This window comes from Phyllobates terribilis, unplaced genomic scaffold, assembly GCF_046119375.1.
Source record: "Phyllobates terribilis strain yellow unplaced genomic scaffold, ASM4611937v1 Scaffold_2__4_contigs__length_985480577, whole genome shotgun sequence".
Taxonomy (NCBI): domain Eukaryota; kingdom Metazoa; phylum Chordata; class Amphibia; order Anura; family Dendrobatidae; genus Phyllobates; species Phyllobates terribilis.
The window spans coordinates 800,409,435-800,435,814 of NW_027362762.1; the positions used below are offsets into that span (position 1 = coordinate 800,409,435).

At 42.3% G+C, this 26,380-nt stretch overlaps 1 protein-coding gene across 6 annotated transcripts in view; it reads left to right on the plus strand.

The window, feature by feature from the left end:
• The first annotated feature begins 254 nt into the window (after window positions 1-254).
• The window catches only part of CNKSR2 (connector enhancer of kinase suppressor of Ras 2), a 537,182-nt gene continuing 511,056 nt past the window's right edge, over window positions 255-26,380 (plus strand). For 5 of the 6 annotated variants that reach the window (XM_073667498.1, XM_073667500.1, XM_073667501.1 and 2 more), the window contains exon 1: window positions 256-587. In XM_073667498.1, the coding sequence (XP_073523599.1) occupies window positions 524-587 (64 nt within the window). In that variant the 5' untranslated portion in view covers window positions 256-523. Of the gene's footprint in view, window positions 588-26,380 lie in introns of all 6 variants that reach the window. The other variant, XM_073667499.1, reaches the window with a different exon arrangement.

The window sequence follows — 26,380 nt, forward strand, 5'->3', positions numbered from 1 at the left end:
GAAAAACATGGCAGCATCACCTCAGTCTGGAATGAATCAGAATACATTGCACTGGGTATATACAGCCTCCCTGATCTCTGCTGTAAAGCCTGGCTTTATGCATCTCTATGTATAAAGTTTCTGCTACTTTTGTTTTGCTGTTGTGTTTAGTATAAACTGCTGTAAGGAGCATTACAGAAGGCACTGCTGCATCTCAGGAAAGTAGACGTATCTGGTGTGGGAATGTGTGCTGTGTGTGTGACTGTGGGTGGAGGGATGATGTCATGATGGGAGGTGGGGAAGATCAGTGGGAGAAGCTGACTGAAGAGTGAGCCTGGCTTGTACTGAGTGAATGGTGTGTGCACAGAGGAGCAGCCTGACAACTGATGCTGCTGCTTATGGAAGCCTGGACTGAGCAGCATTGCTGACATCCACAGCAGCTTCCCCTCCTCCAAAGCCTGCTCTTGTGCTGCTGGAAGCCAGGAGGACTGACAAGCCTGGGGTTGTATCTGTTCATCATTGTGGGCAACTAGCAAAGTTCAGCATGGCATTAATAATGGAACCAGTGAGCAAATGGTCTCCCAGTCAGGTAGTGGATTGGATGAAAGGTAATGTCATTGAATTAACTCTTGATAACCTTTGGATGCATGTCATGTTTTTTTCCTGAGGCTGTGTATGACTTGCATGCCTTACTGCAACTCATGTGGGACTTGTTTAACCAGGCTCTTCTGCTGAGGAGCAGAGGTCTCGAAGTATTGAGATGCCACCTTGCTTCTTATCACACAAGTGCTAGTTAGGAGTCCCCAGCATCTGACTTCTTCACAACCACAAGTCAGTTTGGCATGTTGTCCAGCAGATGAAGGTGTAGGTAATAGATGTATGGTTCCACCACTGCTGGATGAAGACAAGACATTGTATGATGCTACCTGGTACATAACACATCATCACCTTAATTCATGTTCTCTTCACCATTAAGATTAATGGAAACTCAATATTCACCTCTAAAATAGATGTATACACATCTTAATTAATTTATACCTTAGCCTACAAAATAGGTCAGAAGCAATTACATTCCCGGTCATATTTTTCTCTTTCTAGAAGACAAGACTTGGGTTAACACCAACTAATTGCCTAATTAAGGCTGATGTGAAGTAAAGATTGCTTTCCAGATCCACTTGTCCTCTTTTAGCGTTTGGATGAGCTGTGAATCCTGGTGGGATTTTTCAGAGGCTTTCAGAAAAAAAAATGCAAAATTGGGGCATGGAAATGGTGCCAGATCTATTATAGAAAACCCCTTGTCTTGGAGAAGAAGGGGATCTAGTGCAGGGTTGTGCTGTCAATAGACATTGATTAATGACCCTTCACAATTATTGTGTAGGGGGCCAATGTATTAACCCTTCTTCTGCTGGTGCACTTCTGTGTAGGGATTGTTTATGGTGTATTCTTATGTGATTGTTATGGCTTGATCCTGTAGATCTGGCTTCATATCTCTAGCTAAGCAATAGTATAAGCTGCCACTGTAGTGACACCTAGATTGTGCTAATGTTAAATGGCATGCTAGTGGTATGGGTGCTGTTTGCGCTCATCATCTGCTAGTTGGACATTGCTGGCTATTCAGTCTGTACCCTTCTTCACTTCTTAGTAATTTACCACATTTTCTTATTAAACTGAATTTTGCTTCATTATGCTTTACCTCTTCTTTATGTATTTTTACAGTTTTTAATTTTTCACATCCACCTACATGATATCAGTGCCCACATAAAGCTTTCTAATGCTGGATAATTTATATATTTGTTTCCATTGCTAACAGCGCTATACAGAGATTGTAATTACTCATTCAGTCACTATCACATAGTGTTAAATATACCCTGGGCACAAATTTCATAAAAAAATATAAACCTATGATATAGAGAAAATCAATAGAAATTCTCTCAAACACAGAACGTACAATCATCAAGTGGATTTTACTGGGTGGATTGAAGCTTATGACCCCAGCACTGAAAGGCAACCAAGCAATCTATGAAAGGGTTGGATTCACACATCCGTGTTTGACAGATTATGATGCAAGGAATCTCACAAACAGAACTCAGTAACCACATATATGCCTTTAAGGCCACGTTCACACGTTCAGTATTTGGTCAGAATTTTACTTTAGTATTTGTAAGCCAAAACCTGGAGGGGAACAATCAGAGGAAAAGTATAATAGAAACACATCACCACTTCTGCATTATTTATTTTACTCGTTTATATATCGCCATTAATTCCCCAGCGCTTTCCAGATATTATCAGCACTGTCCCCATTGGGGCTCACCATCTACATTCCCTATCAGTATGTCTTTTGAGTGTGGGAGGAAACCCATGCAAACTCCTTGCAGATGTTGTCCTTGGTGGGATTTGAACCCAGGACCTGCCATGCTAACCACTGAGTCACTGTGCCCACTCTTGGTTTTATATTACAAATACTGATGTAAAATACTGAACTTGTGAACGTGGCCTAAGGCTGTTGAATTTGGGTCACAAGATCAGCTGATTGTTTGGACAGCTAAGTCAGTGTGTGGACTGTGTTTCATGGATGTCTGAATCCTAAAAATTATAGTGAAACTTGTGAAAATCCGCAACATAAATCGTCATTTCAATTCTGCTGTACAGGTTAATTTCCGCTGCAGATTTTATTCCAGCAATGTGTGAATTAGACTTGATCAAATCTCATCCTATTTCCCTGTACTGGTATATGCAAAGCATTTAACTTCTGCAAATCCAGGTGGAAAATATTCAACATATCGATTACGTGTGAACATACTCTAATTTTTTTTCTATGTGGATTTTGAAGCAAATCTGCTTCAAAATCCACATCTAAAAACTCTGAGTTATGAACATACTTTAAGAACTTATTAGTTCTGTGCTCAGGTTGGAGCTAATGCAGCTGTGAATAAGATCTTCATTTTACATCTATATTAATAGAAATACTTCATCTCACTGATTTGCAGCGTATTATATCAGTGTCTATATTCACCTGGTTCCTGTCTGTATTGACATCTTTGGGGTCGTGCAGATAACCAATTTTTCTAGGACGAGTGCAATCTGTGGTTTTCACTGTTAGCACTCGTACCTATGATATTCTATGGGGCTGTGCACATGTTCAATTCTTTTTTTTTTTTTTTTTTTCTTCCTTGGACCGAGTGCGTTCTGATTTTCACAGACTGACAGAATGGAGAAGGTAGAGAATTTTTTTTTTTTTCTTTCCAAATCTGAGAAAAACTGATGGCACTCAGTTGGTCAGAATGATGGTCAAACTGATGGTCAGAATAATTGAACGTTTTTTCTCGGATGTGGAGAAATCAGACTTGTGAACCTACCCTTGGTAATATGGTTCTGTGTCAGAGATTTATATTAAGTGCCCAGACCTGGAAACAGGTCTCATCGTTTAAAAACCCCTTTTGAAAAAATTTAGGAAAGTTTTTTTCATTTTTCAGATAGTGGCCAAATTTGTTTAAATTCCATTAAGGCTACGTTCCCACGATGAGTTTTTGATGTTGCAGCATTTCTGCACCTATTAACTAAATTAGGTCACTTGCATTTTATCTTTTGCGTTTTTTACTCTTAAATTTCATTGCGTTTTAGACACTGCAATATTTTTCTTTTGGTATATCATGTTTCATATATTTCCTGGTATTTGGCTTTGGCAAAACTTTTTGCATACGATCATGTGTGGATCACATACATTTTTGATGTCTTTCCCCACTAGAAACGAAAGTGCGTTTTTTACCTGCGGATTTTTTGCATCAAATGCAAGTCTACGGGGAAAATCTGCATATAAAACTCAGCCTGCAAGAGAAATTGACATGTTGCGGATTTGAAACAGACACCGCAGATCCATTTACACTTCGTAAAGGAAAAAAAGAGGGCTAGGCATCAGATTTCTATGAATTCCATCCATTTTCCTGGAACTGTAAGATGCTACATTTTTGACGCAGCAAAAATACAGTGTCAAAAATTAATTGTCTGCACACAGCCAAAGTAAATGCATTTGTTTTGTAATGTGTGAGAATATATGAACGTACACAACAAACAGATTTGTATTAGCATAGTACATATAGTAAAGGGTTGCCCGACTTACAAAAAGTTAATTTGACACTCAAATGGTTTCAATCCATTAGATGGAATGAAGTTTTGATCTGGTGGACCAGCGTGTCCATTTGAGACTGGCATCCCACTGATTTTAATAGGCTCTGTGTTCTGTTCTGTTTCCTCGGTAGTGTCAGCCATTGCCTTGTTCAGAATGCGGCTCAATACTTGTAATACGCCTTTCCCATTTAGTGGTCAGCCTGGCGTCACATGAAAGTGTCAGATTGCATAAAAGTTATGGAGAACCTCAACTGCAGAAATGCCACTTGTTGAACCACCCGTATGATGCACCTCCATTAATTTCTTTGGGTTGTCTCTCGATGGCGCTAGTGTGTAAAGAATCACTTGGCATTCAGCTCCAAAGCTTAATTATCTGCTATTTACTGAGGGAAGGTTAATCCATGACACTTTGTTTCAACCACTGGGGGAAATGTTTTCTGGTTAGAAGTATCAGATGCTCTGGTCCACGCAATGCATGGAAGGCCTTGATCCACTATAGTAAAACACCCCCCAACTATGACTTTCACGTGCCCCTTTTGGTCATTATGGATAATGACCATCATATGGGAGAACTGATTCTAATGCAAGCTGTAGCTCAGAATCAAAGCTTGGCAAGCAAAGGAACTTTTCACCTGCTTTCACTCTATTTTATATAAACTAAAATATGGGGTACTTGGCACACTAATTCTGTACAAGGCAATGAGTAAGGTGATGACACCCAATAATTAACATTGATGCGTCATGTTCGCTCACTGTGCCTAACCCTACAAGGAAAGTTTACATTTTTAGCACTGTCTAGGACAACAAAATAAAAAGAGTATCTTCAGTGACAGCAGAAATGTCTGCATCAACTACAAATGATTGCATGATGTATATAATGGCATCTTATGTTTATATTTAGGGGTAGGTGGGGGTTGCATTGCTTGCTTATGCTGGCTTCTCAACATGTATTTTCTAATTAGATGGACTTTTCTTTCTGCTTTTCTTCTTTTGCTTTTTCACTGAATGGCAAATTGCAGTTGCATCCCCCTCCTCGATATTTGTTCTATTCTGGATAGATTGATTTGGTAACATTATAGTTAATTATGACTGATTAGCTGGGGGCGCCAACGCTATGAACCCCAGTAATCACTACAATAGAAGTTCAGAGTCCAAAGGGCGACAAAAAGAGCTGAGCGCTGTACTCAACTGACTGCACAATCCCATAGACATCGAATAGAGCAGGAGCGCACATTTGCAATCATGCCACTCCATTCAATTTCCCACAGCAATGAGAAAGAATTAGTGCTTGGGACCCTACTAGTGATCGGTGGAGGAACAGCAATCAGACATTTATTACTTGACCTGTAAATAGGTGATTAAACATACTGTATAGGAATAGTCCTTTAATGAAAGGTGAGAAAGATCTCTCATATTAAAATACACCAAGGATTTGGATATTCACATAATCAAGGGGGAAAAAATAATTTTAATGTGTACTAGATGAGTAGATCGATCTGCGCAAGATTGAGTTTGAGTTGAATTTCCTGAAATTCGTGGTTTCACGCAAATTCAAACATTTTGAGATTTGATTCGTAAAAATAAATAATTATCTATTATACTTTGATTTATTTAAGACTTTCTGATCCAAAAAGTCCTGGAAAAAAATCTGTGTGAACACACTTTGTTCTCATTCAAATGTCAATGACTTGTATGCAACAAAAAAAACTGACCACTTGTCATCAGTGTTTTTGATCCGAGTTTGGTCAGTGTGTCAGTTTTTACCATCAGTTTCATGAGTTTTTCTTGTAATGCCAAAGAAAAGAAATTCCAGAGGTTTTTCAAGCTTTTATCAAATGTTCAGTGAAAAACCTTTTCTGCTAACTTATAGTCTTGCATTCTGTGACTCAAAATTGGAGATGTCTCCATAATTTTGTGCAGACCACTTGGTCCACAAAAATATACGGATATGTGAACAGCCGCATAGATTATAATACATATGAGTATTATCCATGAAAAACATGAATAGAACTCATATATGAAAAACTGATGTCTGAGTGAGCCCCTAGAGTGGTACGTGCACCAAAAGTAGTTTAATTGTGGGGGAAGAACTTGCTTTTATGCAGGTTTTGTGAGAAAGGTCAGATACACTTTAAGGCCGGTTTCACACGTCCACATATCTCCGATACCGGAAAAAACTGTACCGGAGATACCAGTGGGTGTTTTACTTTTTGCATCCGTGTGTGGCACGTGTGCCGCATCAGGATCACACGGAAGGGCGCCTGGGTGGGAATCAGTGCTACAGGTAGTGCTGTTCCCAAGCGCCGTTGCTGAACACTGCCCTCATCATGGTTCCCTGCCTGCGCTGCGATCAGCACCATAAGGGACCATGATGAGAGTAGTGGTATTCTGCTTCCGGTGTCCCCACCTGTTTAAAATAAGAATAAAATAGTTAAATCCATCACCTCTCTTAGGTGCCCTCCGCTGTCATCCATGTGACTGCTGCTGCCGAGGAGTCGGGGAGAATGAGCGGCTCCGGAGCTGAGCTCACTGAGTGACAGGACACCGCTCCTGAGCGGCTCCAGAGCTGCAGCTCAGGAGCGGTGTCCTGTCAGTCACTGAGCTCAGCTCCGAAGCCGCTCATTCTCCCCGGCTCCTCGGCAGCAGCGGTCGCATGGATGACCACGGGGGGACACCTAGGAGCGGTGAATATAAGGATTTTATTATTTTATTCTTATTTTAACAGGTGGGGACATCGGGAGCCGACTATCACTACACTTATTATGGTACCTGCTGGTGCTGATCGAATTTGAATTGGTCTGCGTGTGCCAGTGTCTTCGGTACATGTGGAAACTGTCACCACTCGTACCAGAGATACTGACCTGTGAAAGAGCCCTAAGGGTATGTGCACAGGTCGTCTGTTTCAGGTGGATTCCACCCAAAAAAAAAAAAACACTTGCTAAAAAGGATTAACATATGTTTTGCAATGTAAAAATGACTTACTGTTCATATGTTCAGACTTATTCAGTTTTGGGCTTCGAAAGTCGTGAAGCGAATAAAAGAAGTGAGCCTTCTATTCTTTACATTGCTTCTGGGTGGAAACCGTACTGTACTGTACTACTTAAAAAAAAAAAAAAATGTCAGTTGCAAAACCACTGAGAAAAAGTCCATAAAAATGCGCTATCGTTTTACTGAAGCGTCTTCTTCTGGCAAAACCTAGAAAGTACGCCAGTGTCCGTAAGATGCCCAGAGCACATGCACTTAAATTCTGGAATCCGCCTGACATTGAGCACAATGCACAGCAATGTAAAAACTATATTGCTGTCTAAACGTTCGGTCTTTTAACTGCCTCAGGGTTCGGAAATGGTTAAAATAAGTTATGTTCATTCTTTGAGGGGCTGCTTTTGGAAGTGGTGCCTTTCTCATAATTAAAAGTATAGGAAAAAGACTCTGGCGGCAAGGCTGATGGGGGGGGGGGGGGGAGAAACTATAGAAATCCGCCAGTAAAGCAGCTTCAGGAAAAAGACCACCAACTAGGAAAACCTTCAGCGCCTGTGCTGCTGGAATTAAGACGTTGTGTGCACAGAGCCTTAGACAACAGGTTCTTATCTTCAATGAGATATGGACCTAAACTCATTGGCGCTCGATACCTTTAAGCTGTGTCTGCACGATGAGTTTTTGGTGAGTTCTTGTCAAAAACGCAGCGTCTTAAGCCAAGTGGGCACCTTCAATATTTGGTCAGTATTTTACCTCAGTATTTGTAAGCCGCAATCAGGAGTGGGTGATGAATACAGAAGTGGTGACGTGTTTCTATTATACTTTTCCTCTGATTGTTCCACTCCTGATTTTGGCTTACAAATACTGATGTAAAAAAACTCACAAAATACTCAGTGTGGACGTGTTCAAGCAAAGTGAATTGGATTTATAGAAATCTAATTTCCTTTTTTTTTTTTTTTTTTCTTAACTCCGCGTAAACTGACCTGCGGTGCGTGTTTCAAATTCGCAACATGTAAATTTTTCTTGCAGGTACGTTGAGTTTTATGTGCAGATATTTCCCATAGACTTGCATTAGGTGTGGAAAATCTATAGGTAAAATAAGTACATGCGCTTTTAGTATATTTCCATGGAGTAAACGCATAAAAAAAATTGCATGTAATCCATATATGACTATATCAATAAAGTGTGGTCAAAGCCAGATACTAGGAACTAACAAAAATAAAGCTGCTTTGTGTAAAACATGACAAGAGACAAAAAACGCCATTGGCGCCATTCTTGCCCTACAGAAGTGCTTTTCTCCAGCGCCACATTGCTAGTATGGGCTTTTTCTGATTAAAATATTTCCTGCTCTACTCCAGCCTCTTACATTTATATCAGCACTCCATTCTGAAAAAGGCCATTATTGGCCGAAACGTCAATTATTTTTTATGCAACAAGTGGACATTGTACATAATCTTTTTGCATGATATTCTGGAGTGCCAAATTCTTCATTATTATTATTATTATTGTGGATTCCTATTTGGGCATCCACATAGCGAGTGCCTCTCAGCCTCTATTTTTATATTAGTGTAATTAGTAATTCTACTGAAGTGGTACGTATAATGCCAGTTTTGGATTTTCTAGTGTTTGTAGGAGAATGTCAGGGTGTTTCTTTACTGCTGTTTCAATTCAGTCACTTTTATGGAAAAAAAAAAATCCAGTCTATCTATAGCGAAACAGAGATGCCCGATATGACTGTATAACCAAGCGCTGGATACGGCCTGTCGCCATGGTAACTGCTACACTGATTACAGCAGAATCCATGCTGCTGTTTCGGTGCAAATATCACTTGTAAAAGCTTGAAAATGTTCACTGTGCTTGTTAGAAAAGTCCTGGGTAAATGCGTGATCTTTGGGAGACAAAATATTGACTATGACTGATGATAATTAGTGATGAGCGAGCATGCTCGCCACTGCTCGGTACTCGCCCGAGCATCTCAGTACTCGAGATGCTCGGAGCTTGCCGAGTACTTTCGAGATGCTTGGGTGGGAGCTCGGATCCCTGTCCTGCATGTTTGGCGCTATTTAGAGCACCAATCATGGAGGGATTGTCTGCCACTCACTGTAATGCCACAGCCATGGTGGTTGTGGCATTACAGTGATTGCCCAAATCGATGGGAACAGTGCTCACAGTGAAACATGAAAAGCCGGCAATTCATCAGCGGCATACACCGGTACCCGACAATTTAGAACAGAAAGAATAGAGCATCACACATAGATTAGATAGATAGAAACATGTCAGTCACATATATAATAAGTACAGTGATAGTATTGATTACTGTACTTGTCATTTAGTGTTAAAATAAAGGATTTATTAACAAAAAAAAAAAATTGCGTGGGGTTCCCCGTAATTTTAGTCTCTAGCTAAAGTAGATGGCTGGGGCAGATGTTTGAAGCCTGGGAAGGGGGAAATATTGCAGAAGACATTGGCTTCAGCTGGAATGGGCGTGATGGTAAGTATGGTTTAATTTAGAACATTAAAGGAATGTGTCTTTAACTTAGACTATGGGGTTAGTAATGGGGGTGTCTTAAAGACGCCTCTCCATTACTAACCTGGGCTTGATGTCAGCTGGCATTATAAGCTGACATCAACCCCAGCCCTATTACCCCACTGCCACCGCTACAGGGCAGTGGGAAGAGCGAGGCTAAGTGCCAGAATTGGCACATCCTATGGATGCGCCATTTCTGGGGCGGCTGACGGCTGGTGTTTCTAGCCTGGGAGGGGGCCAATATTCATGGCACCCTTCCTGGGCTATTAATATCAGCCCCCAGTTGTCTGCCTAGCCTTTGCTAGCTATTAAAATAGGGGGGGACCCCACGTCATTTTTTTTTTGGGGACCCCCATTTTAATAGCTAGTAAAGGCTAGGTATTCTGCTGGGGGCTGATATTAGTAGCCTGGGAAGCTCAGTGGGTATTACCCCCTTCCCAGGCTTCAAACATCTGCCTCAGCCGTCTACTTAACCTTCGCTAGAGACTAAAATTACGGGGACCCCCACGCCAATTTTTTTTTTTTAATAAATCCTTTATTTTAACACTAAATGACAAGTACAGTAATCAACACTGTCACTGTACTTCATATATATGTGACTGACATGTTTCTATCTATCTTATCTATGTGTGATGCTCTATTCTTTCTATTCTAAATTGTTGGGTACTGGTGTATGCCGCTGCTGAATTGCCGGCCGGCTTTTTTAAAGAGAAGGGTACATGAAAATCGGAGGGCACTAGTGTGTTCCAAGTGCCCTGCTATGTTTTTCATGCACCCTCCTATATACCCTGCCTGCCTGTCTGCCTATATATTCTGCCTGCCTGACATTTAATTGAGCACTGTTCCCATAGATTTGGGCAATTTTTTACCTTCTGCAGACCACCGGGGGGGACCGCCAGAAAAATGCTTGAGTTTCCCATAGACTTACATTGGGCTCATTGCTTGGGTCGAGCACCCGAGTATTCCAATGTGCTCGACCCGAGCTTCTAGCACCCGAGCATTTTAGTGCTCGCTCATCACTAATGATAATGGTTTATGGGCTTGATACAATTCTTGGGTCAGTAAGGTGGGGAAATCCTAATGTGAGCATGGAGAATACCTAGAATGTCTACTTTATTGTGTATCTTCATGTTTCCTCGTTTCAGCCGGACTTGTACTGTAGCTGCGCTGTTCTTATTAGATGTTCTTTAATTTGATGACAGGTACACGTACGGCACTGATCCAATTATATTATTGAATTTTACCTGGGATTAAAGCAAATCCAGGGATGCAGGCTTTCTGAAGTAAATGATTGCTATGGTTCTATCAAAGACTTGTAAACAGTACTTACATGATCTTAAAGGGGGTGTTCACTTCTTGTACAGCCCATTCTTAAATGCTGTAGTCCCCAGTGTAAAACTAAGTAATCTCATTATTACCTGCCGTATCACCGCGGTTCCAGTGATGTCAGCACCATGTCTCCTAGCGCTCTCTTGACATTATGAGTGCGGCAGCCTAGTAGCAATCTAATGTGCTGCCGAATTCACAAATCTTTTAGATGTCCAAGTTTCATCTGAGGGAAGTGAAAGCGCTGCAGCCCATCAGCGACTGCTGATTGGCTGTGCTGCTCATGTGGCATAACAATGTCACATGGATGCCGACATTGCTGGAATGGTGCTGGTATTTTAAGCTATATAAGGTTTATTATTTTATACAGGAGAGGATAGCCTTTAAAAAAGGTTTGCCCTAGTAGTGGACAATCCATTTAATTTGAGGTTTTTAGTTACTTTGTATAATAAAAAGTTTACTTAATTTATCATATTCTGTGTTTTCCAGTTCTGCACTATGTTCAACAGATTTGCTTGCAATCAGTGAATGGAAACATTCCTGATTACATTAATGGGCTAAAAGCCTACCACTAATTAATGATGATGTATATTGAGCAGACGCTGAAGCTTCGCACGCTCCGTTCAAAGCTCCATACAATGGTAGTGATGCTCGATCATGTCTGTTTTGGGTATCAGTCGTTCTTTCTGCGATGAGATCTTGTACCCATGTGGTTGTCCTCCATAGGAGACCTTGATTTGTACGATATACAGCCATCCTGATTAAATCATTTAAAGTTCATTTCTTCCAAGGGGAAATAAATAAAATATAAATACAGCTACATCACCCCCCTTTCTTCATTCAAAAACAAATTAAGGAATAAAATAATATCTTCTCTAGCACTGCGATCTTAAGTCGATCTATCAAAATTATTTAACCCATATGGTAAACGTCATAAAATCAAAATAAGAGAATTGACAAAACAAAACGATCAAAATGTCATATGTAATCAAAAACACTACCAGTAAAAACTACAGCTCAGCGCTCAAGAAACAAGCCCATACATACCTCTATTGACGGAAAAATTAAACGATACAAGTCCCAGAAAATGTCGACACAAACAATTTTTCTTTCTTTTAAAAATTTAAGATTGTTTGTTTTTATGCCTCTAAGGCCACGTTCACATGTTCAGTACTTTACATCAGAATTTGTAAGCCAAAACCAGGAGTGGGTGAAAAATGCAGAAGCGGTTCACATGTACAGGGCTGGCCTTAGGCTGAATGGTGCCCTGTGCAGAAATGCTCTTCAGTGCCCCCACCTCATTATTTACTAAGAACACATGAGCGTACATATTTCTATATGAGAGGAACCCCCTACACAGTAAATCGATCTGTTACATAGGTTGAAAAAAAACCTAGGTCCATCAAGTTCAACCATTATCCACCAATTTTACGTTTTGTCACTAAATTATCTATAATTCACAATGTTATGTGTACTGAGGAAATTAACCAGTCCTTTTTTTAAAAGCTGTTATAGTGTCTGCCATTACTACCTCTTGTGGTGGTCTAACTGCTCTAATTGTAAAGAACCTTTTCCTGTTTAGCTGCCAAAATCGCCTTTCTTCCACCCATAATGAGTGCCCCCTGGTCCTTAGTATGGTCTTTAAAAGGAATAAGTCATTGTGAAGACACGGGGTCTTCCGTGGGCATAATACCAGTCAGACAACACAAGGTGAGGGTAAAACAGTGTGGCAATACTTTATTAAACCACAAAATGGACAATAAACAGATAGAACAGTCCCAGCAAATACCCAAGATGGTACAACATTACACAGTCTCACCCTTCTGCTGGCCCGCCGGGGATAGAACAGCTGCGGACTTTAGGACTTCAAGGCCCAACTACCTCAACCAGTGGCCCCCTGCTTCTTGCGGGCCCCCACAAAAAGAAGGTAGCGGCAAGTTTAGGAAGCTAGCAGTCCATAGTGGTACAAGGCCAGGAGACCCAAGGGTCCCACCCTGGCCTCTCCAAGTGTTTCTGACTCGCCCCCTGGGCCGCGTGGGGAACCCGGAACCAGGCCTTTTGTGGGATGCTGTGGGTTGTAGTCACCGTAGCGGCGACCCGGTCCCGTGGCTCAGGGTGGTCAAACCAATGGCAGTCTTTTATAGGGGTTTTTATGGTTTAATGTCCGACTACGCCACCCGTGGATTGCGGTCAGGATGAACCGCCACTGCAGGGCAGACCGCTGAGGCTGGTGTTGTGGGTGCAGCAGAGTGTAGTACAACTCCCCACGGGAGGAGTATAGCCTCAGGGCAGTGTAGAGTGATGATGGTGGTTGTGGTGCGGGGCGTCCCAGTACTAGTAGTGCTGACGCAGTGAGAAAGCACAGAGACAATGTGTTGCAGTTCAGGTTCTTTACTCACAGTTCTCATCCAGGTCACTTGTGCACAGGTAGGACCGCCCGAGCCGTGCTGCGTCCACCAGGCCGGGGGCTCGATCAACCCCCAGGCAACTCCGGAGCGTGGCACAGGACTCCCTTCTATCCTTTCGTCAGCCGTGCCCCACCAGTGACACTACTTCTGTCCAGCTACCTCGGGTCTTCTCCTGGGAGGACTGGGTGTCCACTTCCCTGACCCTATGTGGTGTGCCTTTCTAGTAGGTGTTGTGAGGGGTCGCACCAGTAAATGGTCACGACTGCCGGTCCTTGGTTAAGGATTAGTCGCCTCCACCAACTTGGGATCCGGTACCCGGTACCCTGTTCTGCCAACCCGTCACCCGCAATCTCCTGGGTCCTTAGGGTTCCTTCTGCCTTCGTGTCTCTGGGCCCTTCTACACTTTGGGTACTTTTCTTTCTTTGCTGTTCCTTTCTGTTTCTGTTCCTTTCTTCTGGCTCCGGCCTTCACCCTAGGCCTGCCTCGTGGAGCTGGGCCCAGACTGAGCCACAGCTCCCTGTCAGCCCTCTCTGGCTGAACTCCTCTTCTCTTCTCCTCCTGACTGAACTGACCTTCTTCTCCCAGAACTAAGATGGTGCCCACCTTATATACCCCCCTCTCTGTGTATGAGCCCAGGTGACTTGCAACCAATGGGCTCCTACCTATGCCCAGAAACCGTCCCCTCCTGCTCCTACATCACTAAGTTTTCCTCCCCCCCTCCCCACTCCAGCCAGGGACATGTTCTGTCGTGCCTGCATTACTATACTAATGGGAGCACCGTTGAGCTGTCCCCCGGAAATGGGGTGTGTGTGATGCATGCAGCTAACTGAGTCCCGGTCCACACACCATCCTTACCCGGGAGTGGGATATCACACCTCTGGTTGAGGTGCAATACCTCTGTAGCGACCTAGCCCCCGGGGCGCTACATTTCCATGGGGCCAGATGACCTGTTGGTCCCAGTCTGGCTTTTCTGAATGTCTCCATGGGTTCCAGGTGACCGGAGGGTCCCACCTGGCAAACCCAAACAACATATCTATGGGGCCAGGTGACTTCATCGTCCCCACCTGGTCTCCCCAAATGTATCCATGGGCTCTCTGATGGTCAATGAAGCAGATCCATATCTTTCCTGTAAGGGCCATATATCCATAGGCTGGAATTATGTAAAATCCAAATCCGTGTCTCTTTTGGTTAAAGCCATGTTTCCAAGCTGATGGTCTGAGAGAGTCCCTGATCTTTGATTCTCCTTGTAAAGTCTCTTTCAAGTCTGTTTCAATTCTCACTGCTAAAGAGGCAAATGTTCTTTTAAGTACACATCCACAGGTTAAGGGTTAGGGATGTTCTTATTCCACAGGGCAGAGGTCTCATTGTTTGTGCATTTAATCAATTTATATAGTTGGTATAGCAGGGGGCTCTTGTAAATAAACTAGCTAGCGTAATATAACATGCAATTAGCATAGTAACAGACATCATTGTTCACAGAACCAAGAGAAGACAACAATTAGGGTTATACAAATGCTGGTCTGTCCTTCTTGACCAGCCTCAGAAATACACATTCATTTACAAGTCAACACAAACACAATAGTGTATTTCTCTTGGCTTAACAAATCTAATTGTCTGGCTGATTAAGATTATAAGCTGTGTCATCACAGTCATGTGCCAGTCCTTTGTACTGACCACACATATATTTATACATGTAAAAGAGATCTCCTCTGAGACATTGTTTTTTCTAAGCTATACAACTTTTACAACCTCTTATCATATGAGAGGCCTTCCATTCCTTGTAATCATCTAGTTGCCCGCCTTTGAACTGTCTAACTTCTAAATATCCTCTTTAAAATGTGGAGCCCAAAACTGGATCCCATATTCTAGATGTGGCCTCACCAGTGATTTATAAAGGGGCAACAGTACGTTGGGATCGCTTGATTTTATCTCTTTTTTTTTTTATACATCCTAAAATCTTGTTTGCTTTTGCGGCTGCTTCCTGACAGTGAGTATTGTTGTTTAGCTTACTTGTATCCAGCATACTCAAGACCTTCTCCTGTTCTGTAGACCCGAGTATACTCCCATTTAATATATATGCAGCAGTAGGATTACTCTGTCCAAGGTGCATTACTCTACATTTATCGAAATTAAATCTCATTTGCCAAGTGTTTGCCCATTCAAACATCTTATCCAGGTCGTTTTGCAATATTGTAATGTCAAGGTCAGATTTTAATATCCTACATAGTTTGGTGTCATCAGCAAAGACTGACACTTTACTCTTAGGCCACGTGCACACCTTGAGTATTCGGTCAGTATTTGCAAGCTAAAACCAGGGGTGGAACAATCGAAGGAAAAGTATAATAGAAATATGTCACCACTTCTGTATTTATCATCCACAGCTGGTTTTGGCTTACAAATAGTGGGGTAAAAAACTCACCAAATACTCAACATGTGAACGTGCCCTTAATTCCATCCATTAGGTCATTAATAAAGAGGTTATAAAGAATCGGTCCTAGTACAGATCCCTGCGGCCCCCACTGCTGACTATATCCCATTTAGAGAATGTACCATTTACAACGACTTTGTTTCCTGTCTTTTAGACAATTCCTTCCTCATCTGCATATAGTTTCCCATAGCCCCTGCTTCTGGAGCTTCAGTATAAGGCTGTTATGTGGTACTGTCTCAAGTGCCTTTGCAAAGTCCAGATAAATCCCATCAGCTGCATTACCAACATCCAGATTTGCACTTCCCTCCTCATAGAAACCCAACATGTTGGTTAGACATGATTTATCTTTCATGAATCCATGCTGGTTATCATTTATTATATTATTCACTGCGATATAACTCTGCAGGTCATCCCTTATGATGCCCTCAAAAACTTCGCACACTACTGATGTCAGACTTCCCAGACGGTAGTTACATGGATCCACCTTCTTACCTTTCTAAAATATCGGTACCATGTCAGCTATGTTCCAGTCCTGTGGCACCAACCCTGTTAGAAGAGAATCTGAGAAGATGAGATACAGTGGTCTGTCAATTACTGAGGTCAATTTCCTCCAGTATCTATGGATGAATGCCATCTGGGCCGGGGGATTTGTCAACGTTTAATTTGCCCAGATGCAGGCGTACTTCTTCTTGTGTTAGACTAGTTATATCAGGCTGTGAACTTTAATTTTTGTCTTGTTGAATGATCTCTGGAACAGTCAGTTCATTGGTGAACATGGATGAAAAGTGCCTATTTAATATCTTAGCCTTTTCTTTGTCCTCTATAATCATCCTAACAACTTTTAAGGGGTCTATACCATCCTTTTTTTGGGGGGCATTGATGTATTAATAACATTTTTTGGGGATTTATTTTAATGTTGCTGACTACTTGTGTTTTTAGTAGCTAACTTTTTCCATTTTACATTTTGAGATCTTTATACTCCTGAAATGCTATTTCTGTATTCTCAGGGTTCAAGATTTTGATCTCCTTCACTTCTGGTTGCAGTGAGACATGCGTACAGCTGATCATGGGGGTGACCCCAAACCATCTGATATGGATGACTTATCCAATGGATAAGGCTATACCATCAATATATAAGTGCTGGGCAACCCACCCTTGATTAGTATGGGCAACGTACATCTATGGATGAGTGCATGTGAAATACAGGCCTTTTCATATGAATAGCAGCTTGATGTCAACCCAAGTTTCAAGTGTAATACTGTTTCCAGAGACTTTGCATATAATGCTTTGTCCACACAGAGTTTTTTTTTTTTGAGGCAGGCAAAAATGCCAAGTTTTTTTAGCCGAAACTGTTTCAGGAAGCGCTCCATAGACGAGTTACTGATTTATTGTTTTCATGAAGATCAGCTGACGTTTATCATTGAAAACATAGGAGTGCTTTGCTGAGTGAGAACTTCTGTCGGCTGGAGCATCGTTCGGCCGACCAACATCTAATGTGTATGGGGACCTATTAGGTGCAGCATGAGTGATATTGTTTATTTTAACTCTGTCATTATATTCATGAACAGGAAGCGTTAAAAGTGTTGTATCAAGTTTAGGGGATAATTTTCCGATTGCTAGGGGGCCAACCACTGGGAACCCCACTAATGCCGAGAAGAGGGTTTTGTCCGAAGAAAACAAAGGTCAAAGACTGTGCACCTACACTCCATTTATACTTAAGGAAGTGCTAAACAGAGGCGAGCGCAGCACTCATATTGGAAATGAACGAAGTGCAGGTGCTCATGCTCAACCTTTGCTCCATTTACACAGGTCTCCTCAGAGCCCCATTCTCAGGATCGGTGGGAACCCCAGTGGTCGGGCACCCAACAGTGGGGAAGTGGTTCCCTTTTCTACAAAAAAGCGATCTTTCAAGCTTGGTAAAACATTCCCCCCATGGACATTAGACAGATGATGGATAAATTGTTTGGCCAAGCATTACTATGTTCTTTATGAGACAACTGCTGCCAGACTCCACTGTCCTTTCCAGACTCTTCTGTCAGAGCCTTATCGCCCAGAAAATAAAAGGATCAGCCATTGGAAATTCGACTTGCCCAATCCCTTTCTGGGAGGCTCCAATTCCTATTTGATTGTTAACCCATCTAATGAATAAGGAAACTTTTACAGATCTAAGAAAATGGCGACCGAAACAGTTTATTTTTTTACAAAGTTCAGGGTTTTTTTAACCACTAGAATAATATAACAAAAAAAATTTGTGTTTGGTATCACCATAATCTTACTGACCTGAAGTATCCTGTTGCCAGGTCATTTTCACCGCACCATGAAGGGATCAACCCATATTAGACTATTGGACAATCCCGCGAATATCTTCTTATTCGGCTGACCTAAGTTTAATGTGTACAGGGGCCTTTAGTATGAAAACATTCAGCCCCTCCACCATAGGATGTGCAGACCAATACACTGGGTCATATCGACATCATGAGGACCTTAGCGCAGCAGCACTGCTCCCGGCACTGATTGCACCTGGAAGAGATTTCATTGGTAAAGCAGGCACTGAAATGAGAGTGACCTGTCAGTCAGACACAAGAGGCAGGCAGAGAACAGGTATGGAGGGCAGGAGAACTGCAGGTGCCATGTTCACCCCAAAGTACTTGCGTCTCATTTTCATATAATTTCAATGCTGGATTTCTCAATCCGCAAAATGGACTTCTACAACCAAGGTTTACAATTAATCAGCATGAAAGTGACTGTACATACTTGTCATTTAGTTTGAGGTATAAACATCTCATGACAGGTTCCTTTTAGCCCCTTTCCGATATGGACAATTCCTGTTTTTGCGTTTTAATTTTTTCCTCCCCTTCTTCCAAGAGCCATAACTTTTTTTTTTTTTTTTTTTTGAATGTGCTACCATTTCCCGAGACCCCTAACATTTTTATTTTACAGTTTATAGAGTTGTAATGGGGGACATAGGAGTTGATTTTAATGTTTTTTTTAATGTATTTTTTTATAGTAGCCTCATGAGACTTGAACTTGTGATTGTCTGTCTGATCGCTTGTGCTATATACTGGAATACCTCAGTACTGCTGTATAGAACAGAAGTCTTCTTTGAAGCCCTGACACAGATGAGTTTCAACAGAGCTCTGTGATGGCAGGAATGGAAGTCTTCAACAGACCCCCATCTGTCATCTGTCTATTAGCGCCCAGCGAGAACGTCGCAGGGTGGCCGATGGGAGCACATTGTTAGTTAAAGATGAGCTCGAATTGGTTGCTGTGGACAATGAAGACTGTTTTGATAAATCAGGCACTTTCTCTTTTTCGTTATACTTTTTCCATGGTTGTCCAATAATCCAGCATTTTATAACTTTGCACCTGTCAGGTCTTGATAAATTTTTTTCTGTGAGGCGCTGTATGTGGTAGTTTTTAGATTTGAGTTTTCTAAGTTTGCTGGGTAGAAGGCGTACGATGGCAAAAATGTCCTCCTGGCAATGTGTCAGTCCATTGTACATCACGTATTTTACATGGCTCAATGTTACAGATCCTGATATGAAATTTAAATATTTAGTGGTCACCCTGGGGCGCTGTCATTCAGATATGTTTCTATGCTCATTACAGTGCCTTTTTAAAGTCTTTGCCAGCAGCAAGAAGTTATTAAGCATCTGGATATATTTTACTATTAATTTTATTTCCAGTGAATGCCAGCATCAGAGATATGGCTGCCCGCTTAGACTGGCAGCTTCTCTGAAGCATACCTTACAACTTCTGAAGAAGCAAAAAAGTAAAGCATTATGTAATAGGCACAGTGTACCTCTGCAAAGTTTGGGTCCACTCTCCTGATTATGTTCCCCTAACCATACTAGTTTTTTCTTCCCCTGGCCACATAAAGAAAATGTTGGAAAAAAATGGACAACCCCTTTTAAGGCTCTGTTCACACTATTACCAATTCTTTCCATTGTCCTGCTCATTAAATTGTTCCATTGTTTTGTTCCATTAAAGGAACAGAGTAATGAAAAATAGCAGAAACCGGAATCAATATTTGCTGCACAGCAGCGGAGACCAAATGTCCCAACTAAATATGATGAAGTCTGTCAGGTGTCCATCACATTTCAAAACCAAGTTCTTGTTCTCATATGTCCCAGCTGAAGCAGACATTTCAGCGCTCCTCTTTGCCCTCAGGCCAAGGTACGTTGCAACTTTGAATATCACAGTGTGCAGTGGTCCGAGGTCTCAGAGAAGCATCTTAAGAAGTTGACCAGTCAACCCCTTCAAGTTGTATTTGCCTATTAACTTTCTGCACATCAGCATGCTCGTGTTAAAAATGTTAATATTTGGAATTACTCGTGAGGCGCCCCCTGGGCCTGTGCTGCTGCTGCTGTGCAGGGGGAATACCCGGAGCCGGATCTGATAGGGGTAGTAGTCCTCGTGGCGGTGACCAGGTCCGTGCCCAGGGTGTCAAACCAAGTGGCAGAACTTAGAATAAGATGTTATATTGTTCGACTACGCCACCCGTTGAATGCGGTTATGAAGCCGCCGCTGCAGGGCAGACCGCTGAGGCCGGTGGTACAGTTGTGCAGCGTGGATAGTATAACCCCCAACGGGAGGGGTATGGCCTCAGGGCAGCGAACGTGGATGATGGGGATAGCAGAATTGCACGCAGGCACCAGGAACCACTCAGACGGTACGGTGTAGTTCAGGGTCTTTACTGGTGGCAAAGGTAGACCCTCCCGGGAGTACTGGCTAGCGATCGGGGCCTGGTCAGTCCGTGAGCAGATAGGATCTCCCCCGGCCAGGCGGAGTTGTAGGCCTCCCCAACTTATTGTACTCTCCCTGGCTACCTTGCTAGAAGCGGGTAAAAGTAGCCCACGTCCCTGAGTGTACCGTGTGGTGCTCACCCGTATGGCCGGTGACTCGGGGCCTTCTGGTAGCCTCCGCTCCACAACGGCGGTGCTGGTCCCTTGCGTGTGACCGTGCCTTCGGGTTTCTTGGCCAGAGGACCTGAAATCCCCTGCCGGTCGGTTTCTGCTGCTGGGTATGGATCAGTCCCCACTGCCTCGGACTCCGTGTCCGGTGAGATCTCTTCAGTCAGGACGAGCTCTATAGCTTCCAGTCTCTGACCCCTTTTATCACTGCTCCCACATAGCTCCTGATCTTGCTCTCCCTGTATCTGCTCCACTCCAGACCAGACTGTGTCTCTGTCTGGGACTCCTCTTCTTCTCTCCTAACCCCGCCTCAGCCCCAGTTTATATAGGGGAAGTTCTTCCCCTCCCAGGACTGGGCAGGAAGTGTTGCATGCTTAGGGTTCCTGACCAGGAGACCTCCCACCTGCTCTCAGACGTAATATTGCTATTACTGTGGTAACCAGACCCCTGGGGTGCCACACTCGCCTTTCCCTGCTCCAGCAATACCTCTCCACGCTTCTAGTAATTATTCACAGGCCGCAATGGTGACATCTTGACTATAGCGTGTGTGACCACTGCAGTCAGGGCTCAGCAGTGATGTCATTATAGACTGCACAATCCCAATGATGGACTGAAGTAGTCCTGACATAACCGCTACATCCTGTAAACAATAAACGGGAGCAGGGCTGGACCAGGGAAGGGTGAGTGTAGTTATCTTTATCATTTCTAACATGGGCATGCTGATGGTGTGCTTAAAGGGGAAAAAAAACTCTTATTCACCAGCCAATATCAGAATGTGCTAATTTGGAGTACAGATGCTGGCAGTGAAAGGGTCAGGTCATCACCTGTGTCTCTCTAACTCTGGGGATACTCAGAGGAGGAGATTGGTCCTGGCTAGGGATGAGCGAGCATGCTCGGATATGGAGTTATCAGAGTGTGCTCTGGTTCAGATAGAGGAGCCTGCGTACTCAAGTCAAATGCTCAGGTAGCCACGGCCGAATGCATCATGGCTGATACACTGCCATTAAACATGCGGAGAATGCACTAATAGAAGCACTGCTAATGCAAATTCATCTATTCTCTGCATAGTGCTGACCGAGTGCTATCTGAAGGCAAAAGAGAAGACCGAAGCGGTAACAAACAGCTTCTGCCTTCTCCTCAGGGTGCATGTGTATGTCTGCAGTAGACATCAAATCCCAGGGTTAATTGAATAAGTATTCGTACATAGGGACTTAGGAGGAGTAGAATGGAGCATTTAAAAGAGCACTGCTTGTATAGCAGACCTGAAGATGCTGCAAGCAGGACTGGAGTCAGAATGGCACTGCACAGTCTAATGTGCTCTCCTTTTGCAGTTCTGCAGTGGATGAAAGGATGAGTTGCAAGAGGCATCATTAAATCAGGGAACCAGGTCACAGTGGGAGCTTTCAGTGGACTGCCCTGTTGTTTCTAGGACAGTTATGTGAATAAAATAATTATGTATGTGTTATACATATTGTAGGGATTGTACTCTCAGGTGCGATGAGAGGCAAACAGGAGGCATATTCCTTTAAATGTCCATAGCGGTTTATTGGCTTCATAAACCGTCAAAAGCAAAATGCCAGCAAACAGCCTTTAGTGCAGGCGAAAACAAAGAAAACAGTCCTTTTAGCAAATTGTCTGGTTAGCCAGCGCTGTGGTCACACAGGCTGGTAGACATCCAGTACACGATATATGGGTAGCAAGACCCGCCCATCTCTCAAACTATCCGTAACCCGGTCCCAGGTGCACCAATTAGTCCTCTTAGTGTGTGCGTTCACTAGAGAAAATACTCCGGGTTACATCACAGAGACCAGCCATCTCTGTGATGCACACCTCCCAACGACTACTTGACCATTAGCACCTTACTAATAAATATATATACAGTACAGACCAAAAGTTTGGACACACCTTCTCATTTAAAGATTTTTCTGTATTTTCATGACTATGAAAATTGTACATTCACACTGAAGGCATCAAAACTATGAATTAACACATGTGGAATTATATACTTAACAAAAAATTGTGAAAATATGTCTTATATTCTAGGTTCTTCAGAGTAGCCACCTTTTGCTTTGATGACTGCTTTGCACACACTTGGCATTCTCTTGATGAGCTTCAAGAGGTAGTCACCGGAAATGGTCTTCCAACAATCTTGAAGGAGTTCCCAGAGATGCTTAGCACTTGTTGGCCCTTTTGCCTTCACTCTGCGGTCCAGCTCACCCCAAACCATCTCGATTGGGTTCAGGTCTGGTGACTGTGGAGGCCAGGTCATCTGGCGTAGCACCCCATCACTCTCCTTCTTGGTCAAATAGCCCTCACACAGCCTGGAGGTGTGTTTGGGGTCATTGTCCTGTTGAAAATTAAATGATTGTCCAACTAAATGCAAACCGGATGGAATAGCAAGCCGCTGCAAGATGCTGTGATAGCCATTGTGGTTCAGTATGCCTTCAATTTTGAATAAATCCCCAACAGTGTCATCAGCAAAGCACCCCCACACCATCACACCTCCTCCTCCATGCTTCACGGTGGGAACCAGGCATGTAGTGTCCATCCGTTCACCTTTTCTGCATCGCACAAAGACACGGTGGTTGGAACCAAAGATCTCAAATTTGGACTTATCAGACCAAAGCACAGATTTCCACTGGTCTAATGTCCATTCTTTGTGTTCTTTAGCCCAAACAAGTCTCTTCTGCTTGTTGCGTGTCCTTATCAGTGGTTTCCTAGCAGCTATTTTACCATGAAGGCCTGCTGCACAAAGTCTGTTCTTAACAGTTGTTGAAGAGATGTGTCTGCTGCTAGAACTCCGTTTGGCATTGACCTGGTCTCTATTCTGAGCTGCTGTTGACCTGCGATTTCTGAGGCTGGTGACTCGGATAAACTTATCCTCAGAAGCAGAGGTGACTCTTGGTCTTCCTTTCCTGGGGCGGTACTCATGTGAGCCAGTTTCAATGTAGCGCTTGATGGTTTTTGCAACTGCACTTGGGGACACATATATATATATATATATATATATATATATATATATATATATATATATATATATATATATATATATATATATATATATATATATATATATATATATATATATATATATATATATATATATATATGTGTGTGTATATATATATAATATAAAAATAGAGAGAGAGTGAGAGTGATATACTCAACACACACACTTTATATATTACACATACACACAGTGGCACTGTGAAACGTATACTCCATAGAGGTGGCCTTTTATGAAAAAGTGGACTGAAAAAAGCCTTTACTTATAATTTGTTGTGTAAGGCTCATTTTGAGTTTGCCAAGAGACATGTCAGAGACATCACAAATGTATGGAGGAAGGTGCTCTGGTCAGATGAAACCAAAATTGTACTTTTTGGCCAACACCGCTCATTGCCCCAAGAACACCATCCCCACAGTGAAACGTGGTGGCAGCATCATGCTGTGGGGATGTTTTTCAGTGGCAGGGACAGGGAAAATGGTCTGAGTCGAGGGAAAGATGAATGGTGCAAAATACAAGGATATTCTTGAGCAAAACCTGTTTGTCAGTGATTGGAGGTTTACATTCCAACAAGACAATGACCCAAAGCATACTGCTAAAGCAACACTTGAGTGGTTTAAGGGGAAACGTTTAAATGTTTGAGTGGCCTAGTCAAAGCCCAGACCATAATCCAATTAAGAATCTGTAGTCAGACTTGAAGATAGATGGTTTCCCCTGGTGAACAGCAAACTTGAAGTAGCTGGAGCAGTTTTGCCTTGAAGAATGGGCAAAAATCCCAGTGGCAAGATGTGGAAAGCTCAGAGACTTATCCAAAGCAACTTGCAGCTGTAATTGCCTCCAAAGGAGGCTCTACAAAGTACTGACTTTAGGGGGGTGAATAGGTATGCACACTGATGTTTTCAGTTATTTTGTCCTATTTGTATAATATATAATGTTGTTTTTTTCATTCTGAAATATTATGAGTAGCAATTACTGTACCCTTTAGTGTTCATTCCCCCTCCCACAGCCTACTGTGTCCTCTGTCACATATAGTTGGTTGGATCAATAATAAGTTATGATTTTTTTTTTAACTATTTGACATTTTTCACAACTTTGTTTTTGTAGACCCACTGAAATCTTTCTCTTATTGCACCTCACACTCTGCAGTACTAAAACTATTGCTAGGGGCAATAATTATTGGCCTCGTTTATAGGAACTAGTTGATCACAACAGCTATTCAGATAATTTATTTTGTAATCTGCTCTGGAAATAACAGGCATTGTCCTGTTTGTCCTTCATTCTGACTTGTGAATCTCCAGTAAATTTGGAAATTAGATGCATTTCTCTCAAATTGAAAACCATAATTAATTGGAGCCGAGCAGTAGTTCAGAAACAAAAAAGTAACAATGGTTATAAAATTGAAGGTTTGTGAAATATTCATCAGTGAATTTATTTTTCTGTACTTGTTTAAAAGGCAGAACCTAGGTAAAAGGATGTAGCTAGGAACCCCAGGGTGAAGGAAGAAGTGCACTTGGTAAATGTATGCTGTATGTACTGGTTGTCTTAGCGCATGTTGAGGTATCTTTAGAGCGGTAGCCTTTTGAATAGATATTACATTTCACTGTTTGATCAAACAATTAAAATATTTTTTTGAATTATTTTAAAAATGCATTGCTGTTATGGTGCTTCCTGGTGTTTTCTTAATCCCTTTTCAATGTGTTTTTTTTTTAAGTATATTTTGAAGTGCATCCGCATCAAAATACACTTTGATGTGGATTTTAAAACAGATGTTTCGAAATCCATGTAAAAAAATTGCCATGTGACCAACTTTTTTTTTTCTTTCCAGCAGCACTGTACCCAATAGGTAGATGTTCTAGGAAATGATAAAAAGAACACCAGAGGGCGCCAAAGCGCAAATGTGTTAAAATGATATCTTGGTACGAGATTTTTTTTTTTTTTAATTATAATTAAATTTCTTTCTGTTGCTACAGTTTAGTTTGTAGAATAAATTGAATGTCTGTTACTCCATACAACTCATTCATTTGTTTTTCTATTTTGCCACTTTAAGCAAAGAACAGGAATACCCCTTCTCTAGGGAAAGCCATGGCCAAAATACAATGGGATCAATAAGAGCAATGGCAGGCCAACTTCTACTATTCAGACTCTTATGATGAATATGTCATAAAGTCTAGTTTGAGTAGTAATATCTACTTATGGTAAAAAAAATGTTTTCTAACATAAATGTGTAAGATGGCCAAAACAGTAGCCTTAGGCGAGCTGTGGCTCCATAACGCCCTGGCACTTTACAAACAAATCGTGTCCTAGTCCATATGTGTTGTGCTGTGTAAGGTGCGTTACACTTACTTGAAAGGTGGAGGCTTTCACTGCCTCCACATCCTCAGTTCCAGGACCAGCCACACACACATCAGGGGACACCTGGTTCGTTTTAACAAGTTCAACTTTACTGGACAGTTCAAGTATATCAGTCTTTAACACGCAGTATTGGGCACAGCACCTTCTCCACTTGCATCGTTCAAGCAGTACATTTCCATAATTTTTTTACTTTCAGCTTAGTCTATCCCTACTTTAACAGTTCCTGTGAGCCCTAGGGATTTCCCGTCTGGTACCACAGTATTCCCGAGATCCGCTACGTTTCCCTCACGCAGTTCCACGTCCATCTTCCTCTGGACGGAAGGGTTATCGGTGCTCTCCATA